Source organism: Triticum aestivum, chromosome 1A, assembly GCF_018294505.1.
Source record: "Triticum aestivum cultivar Chinese Spring chromosome 1A, IWGSC CS RefSeq v2.1, whole genome shotgun sequence".
Taxonomy (NCBI): Eukaryota; Viridiplantae; Streptophyta; class Magnoliopsida; order Poales; family Poaceae; genus Triticum; species Triticum aestivum.
The window spans coordinates 575668729-575674654 of record NC_057794.1 but is presented as its reverse complement, the minus strand read 5'-3'; the positions used below and the strand labels follow the sequence as shown (position 1 = coordinate 575674654).

Sequence of the window (5926 nt, the reverse complement as noted above, 5' to 3'; positions counted from 1 at the left end):
TGATAAGTAATATCTAGCCTCTGCATATAACTAAAATGCATAGAACCAAACACTAATAGTCTGACAAAATGTAATAAAAGAATTGACATGTCCGCAACAGTAGAGTAATATAGGACCAACACTATACTTAGGCCGAAATTAACCCCAGTTGTGTGTTCTTTTTGTTGAGATGTGCTAGCGTATTTAAAATTATTCCATGCAAAAATATACATGTTTCTTGAACCCATGAGTAGCTTGAAATTCTCACATATCTCACGTTGACCAACCTCAATGATCTATAATTTAGAAAAGAACGAAAGCCTAGGTGATCTAACCAGCATTTAAAAAAATCTAACACTGAATAAATCAGACTAGCTAAAATATCCTAAAATTCCGTATTATGAAAAAATATTTTGGAATTATTTGTTAGAATTCACTTTATTTTAATTGGAAAACTAATTTAGGCTTTGTTGTCTATGTAGGCCACACTTCTTAGAGCATCTAAAGCTGGACTTAGCGAATCCGGCTCCCTAAATGTCGATGAAGTGTCCAGGCGCGTCCTAGGACAATGACTGGCCACCCCTCAAATTTTTGCTTCCACAACCGGGTACCTCAGTTAGCAAATTAACAAATCCATACAACCACATCCATCGCAAACCACCTCTATGTAACTCCACACACAGCGTCTGGCTATTTAATCAATACATGCCATCAGACTACCCAAAACTAGCATATTCTACATACATACTAAGTTATGGACAAAGATCATCTACAGTTACCCTTTGCTTGGCGTCTTTGTCATAGAAGTAGCGCTCGAAGATGCAAAATGAAACAAGCAAGATCCGCTCATCGCCGGAGCTGTCCGACCCATCACTGTCCTCCTTTTCCTCATTGGGGTGGGCAGTCCGACAATGGCACAAACCGTCCCGTTTTGCTCTCGGACGGTGGGCGCTCATGCTCCTTCTTTCCTGCTTCTGAAGAATGCGGACACAGACGGTTTCCTCATCCAAGGCAGCATGCGACACCCTCTTCCTTTGCCACGTCGGCAATGAAACGGGCCTCGGCCTCTCGCGCCATGTGCTTTGCACGATGGGCACATGGTCCCTATAACACTCATACGCCTTCGCAACGGAGATGGAGCGACAGAAGAACCTCATTGCTCCCGGAGAAGCAGAGGATATGCGCCTCCAGCCCGACGGATCCGAGTGACAGTTGTGTCGACGCAAGGGATTCCCGCTGGATCGACTCCGACCTCTATCAGGTGCACTCCTCCCAGGAGAAGCGGAGGGCCATGCGTACAGCCATCACATCCTTGCCGTATGGGATGATGCCCCCTTTGATGGATGGGGAGATCTTGAGTCGGATCGCTGCCTGATATAGCAGAGATTGCCGACACAGAGTTTGGGGGTGAAGTATAATGGAGTGAAGTGATTAGGGTTTGGTCTGGGTTTCCGATGGGGTTGAATGAGGTAGGGTGGGCCAACATGGGCCAGATCCGACGTGTCCGGCACGTCTAGGCCTTCCCATATCCGTCTCAGATTTAGACTGAATATGAGTGGTGCCGGTGAGCTGGCATGTATATGACCGGCTTGAGGAGCTCGGTTGTAGATGCACTTAGAACCATCGTAGAGGAGGGTGCACTCCTTTTTGGATGTTGTATCGATGTTGTATCAGCGAGGGTGTAGTCGTCCTCGAGATGGTTGTGAAGAAGGCGAGGCACTATTGGTCTGAGGGGACGCCCTCCTTGTACTGGTTCCTGGTCTTCATGTTGTCGATGGCGTTCGAGGACTCCACCTATGAAGTGATGGTCTTGCCCGTCAGGATCATCACGAAGATGTGCATCTTTGCGGCGAGGGAGGGTCGTCGCCTCTGCGCGCGGATGCGGCAACGATGACACTGTTTGGGCTTGGTAACGGAGTGGAGGCAATTTAAGGCCGGTTTCGTTGAGACTGCAAAATTGCTAGGGTATCCACGAAATCATGCAGTACGTAGTACTGTAGTAAATTTTTGGTGGAAGTTTGAACTGTGCTCAGCACCGCACCCCTTGGCTCGCCAACGAGCCAAACTGGCTACAATGCGTCTCCACAGAGCAGACTAGCAGAGACTTTCTCAGGGAGGTGAAGATGATCGGTGCCAGAGGAAAGGAACGGGCATGGGACCAGACACATGGCGCCACCCAAAACGGAGCAAAGCCCTGTACCGCGGCACCCAAACAAACCGTGCAAGCCTCCCCTTCCCGTCGCTGGGCCGCGCGGGTTAACGTCGCCGCACATGCGCCCGTCCCCTCTCTCTCTCTCCCTCTCCCTCTCCCCCGCTGGGAAGGAAGAAGAAATCGTCGATCGATCCTTCCGGCGCGGGATACGCGGGGCCGCCGACGGTGCCAGCCGGATCGCCGTGGACCGCGTCCAACCGGTGGAGCGGACGGACGGCGAGGCGATGCCGACGGGCAGGCCACAGGACGGCGGTGCGACGTGGCTTTGGCGCGGGAGAGACGCCGCTGTCGCCGCAACCAATCCCCGTAAATGCCAAAAGTTAGCTTTTGGCGCCTCCTTCACGGCTGTGATGACCGATGAGCGTAATCGCGTCCCGTTCCGACCTTCTCTTCTCCCAGCTTTGACAATCAGCCCCTCCGTACCCGCGTGGCCCCCTCGGCCCACGTGTCCCCCGCCCTCCACCCACCCGCCAGATTCCCCAGACTGCCACGTCCTGCGCTTGCTACTGTCGTACTACTCAGATTTCAACGCCCTGCGACTGATCTTTTGTTGTTGATATACTGTATTGCGCAAACCAGGTGACTGAATTTTATCAGCTCTTCTTGTGAGAATTTTAACTGTTTTGTTTTATTTTTTTCCAAAAAGATAAGATCCGTATATATTGTTAAAAAAATCAGCAGAAGTACAAAGCACCCTTGTTAATTTTTCGTTGTTGGTATTGTGCACACCAGGTCACTGAATTTTAACTGTTTTCTTGGAGAATTTGCACCGTTTTATTAGATATCATGTTGTTTTTTTCAAAAAAATAAAGAAAGATACTCTTTTCTTTCTTTCTAGTCTGTATACAAGTTTTGTCTGAAGTCAAAGTATCTCTAATTTAACCAAACCTATAGAAAAAAATATCAACATTCACAGTACCAAATCAACATCATTAGATTTGGTCAAACTTTGTAAAATTTGACTTGACACAAATATTTATATGCGAAGTAAAAAAGGACTGGTGGGAGTAACATATTGTTCTTGTTGTCCGCATGGAAGGATACCAAATTTTGTTCCTAGGAAAAGATCCGGACCTATTGTAAAAGTTCATCAAGAGTATAAAAGCATTCCAAACATAATAAAAATAACATCGATTTATGTGAACCACCGAACAACCACTATTGCCTAACAAGCCTCCATCGCGTCGATGTTACAGTTCCCGTATCGGAATCATCATGACCTTGTCAATGATAGTCGACAAGTCGTTGTGCATGTGCCCCGAAGGACCGACGCATTGGAGCCATAGTCATCGATGTTGAATCCTTAAAATCGATTCAGAACGCCCAACACCAAATCTCGCCATTGCGCATGCACGACAAGAAACCCTAACAACATGGCAGATGGCGGGAATCAACATTGAATCTTTGTCGAGTCCATCTCCATGAACCGACTCTAGAAAGATCTTGAGTCCAGAAGACCAGCTCAAAGATAAAACGCCGCCATTGACCCAAGCACTCTCCTTGAGAGAACTAAAAAGCCATAACACAAACTATTAGTCGAAGTCGAGTCTTGGGGATTCTCCTCCTGGCACTGGCCGCTGGAGCGGCATACAAAAGGGAGGCAAATCCATAGGCTTATCGACGAAAGCCTAGAGGGAACGAACTCTTTGTCTTAGGTGCCCCTTGCGCTAGAGGCGAAGCAAAAGGCTGTACCTCGGGCCGAAATAAAGGGCATGATATTATTTTTTCTCATCTCCAATGACTTAAGAAGTGCAGAATGATGCAATTCTTTGATGTGTTTGACATGGGAGTGAACATGAACCCGTCAAACATGGTGATCTCTCTGTGTGTCTATCTGCTCTTCTTTGGGCGGTTGATCACATGAGCGATTACGGGTGTAAACATGCCGAGAAGTTGACCAAGTGGCGTCACATTAACTCGGTGCATCGCAGGTAATGACACATCACACACCCGGCTAGCAGTCTGAACGGCGTCGGGCTCGGTTCATACGTAAAAAATCCATTCCATTCCCAATTCCCGGGGGCGTCATGGTGACCACGGCGCTCGGTTATATAAAGCCACACGACGCGCACCTGGCTAAGACAAACAGACATCTCACACTCCACAGCTAATCGATCACCAACAAGACTCGCCTTTTACTCCGGCCAAGGATGCCATTCCCGCCCCGCCCGTGAACGCCCGAACCAACTCACGCCACGCTCCGGCCGCGGCCATCATCCATGGACGCCAGCCTCCGCACGCTGTCCCCGTCCAGCTTCACGGGGGAGGTGCGCTCCGCGCTGTCCTCCCTCCTGCTCTCCCCCGGCGGCGCCACCGCGCTCGACACCGTCTTCTCCCACCTCCCTCCTCCGGTCACCATCCCGCCACTCGGCTCCAGCGTCTACTACCGCCAGAGCGAGCTCCTCCGCAGCTTCGCCGCCACGCAGCCGCACCACCATCTTGCGGCGGCAGCCAGCTCCTCGTCGGGTTACGCGCTTCCCTTTCCAGGCGCGGCGTCGCAGGACGCGGCGGCGGCGGCGGCGGGGAGGAAGATGTACCGCGGCGTGCGGCAGCGGCAGTGGGGCAAGTGGGTGGCGGAGATCCGGCTGCCGCAGAACCGGGTGCGCGTCTGGCTCGGCACCTACGACTCGCCCGAGACCGCCGCGCACGCCTACGACCGCGCCGCCTACCGGCTCCGCGGCGAGTACGCGCGCCTCAACTTCCCCGGCGTCATGGACGGCGCCGACGACGCGCGCTTCCCGAACGCCCTCCGCCAGCTCCGCGACGCCGTCGACGCCAAGATCCAGGCCATCCGCGTCCGCATGGCCCGCAAGCGCGCGCGCGCCAGGCGGCTGCGCGAGGAGGCCAAGCAGCAGCAGAACAGCAATACCCAGCGCGCCGCGTCCGCCGAGGCCGCCCCGGCGCCGCCGACGGCCCCGCGCCCCGTCGTCTCCGAGAGCGCCACGACGTCCGAGACGACGACGACGTCGTCGTACGGGTCGCCGGAGGGGGTGCTGTCTTCGGCGGACTTCGAGTGCTCGCTGCAGCGGATGCCGTCCTTCGACCCGGAGCTGATCTGGGAGATGCTCAACTTCTAGCCGCCACCGGCCAGTAGGACTAGACCGATCCGAGGCGCGGACAGACGCAAAGCCAACCAGCAGCAAGGTCCATCCATCCATCCATCCCATCCCATTCATGGCGTGGAGTGGACATGGTTGCGGTGTCTGTCTGTCGGAGCCGAGCTCGTAGGATGGATTGATTCTCCATGTGTTGGGAGGGAGGATCACAGTTAACCTGTCACTATATGAGCAATAAAATGCCCAGGAAAATCGGGCGTCTCCTAGAGACGATACATACTCCTAATTACTAGCAACTGCATCCTGCATCTGTCGTGGCGTGGCGTGAGTTTCCGCATCACATCGCATCGACAAGTTGTAAAGCTGATCCCCGAATCCATAGCACCTCTACAGTCTTACATAAGCGTTCATTTCAGTGTCCGTTCTTGAGCCAGCACCATTGTTGGTCCTCCTCTGTTTCTTGCTCCACAGTAACAGCGGAGGATGCTGGAGGAGGAAGAAGGCCATGGTATGGTATATTGGCATTCCCCCAAATCTTGTGAGGGTCGTTCATATTGATTTTCTGAAAGGAACATTGCAGGTTTGTTGTGGTCCAGCCGCGCGATGGAGAATTGAGGGTCGCTGCAGGCATGTGCCGCAAACAGTAGTCTGTTGAGCTGGGCTCCACGGCCGGGGCATA

General features: G+C 52.6%; 1 protein-coding gene across 1 annotated transcript; it reads left to right on the top strand.

Annotated features, from left to right (window-relative positions):
- The first annotated feature begins 4283 nt into the window (after positions 1-4283).
- Positions 4284-5662, top strand: LOC123182044 (ethylene-responsive transcription factor ERF061). The gene has a single exon (XM_044594501.1). The coding sequence runs from the start codon at positions 4411-4413 to the stop codon at positions 5266-5268; it is 858 nt and encodes a 285-aa protein (XP_044450436.1). The 5' UTR covers positions 4284-4410; the 3' UTR covers positions 5269-5662.
- Positions 5663-5926: the final 264 nt, after the last annotated feature.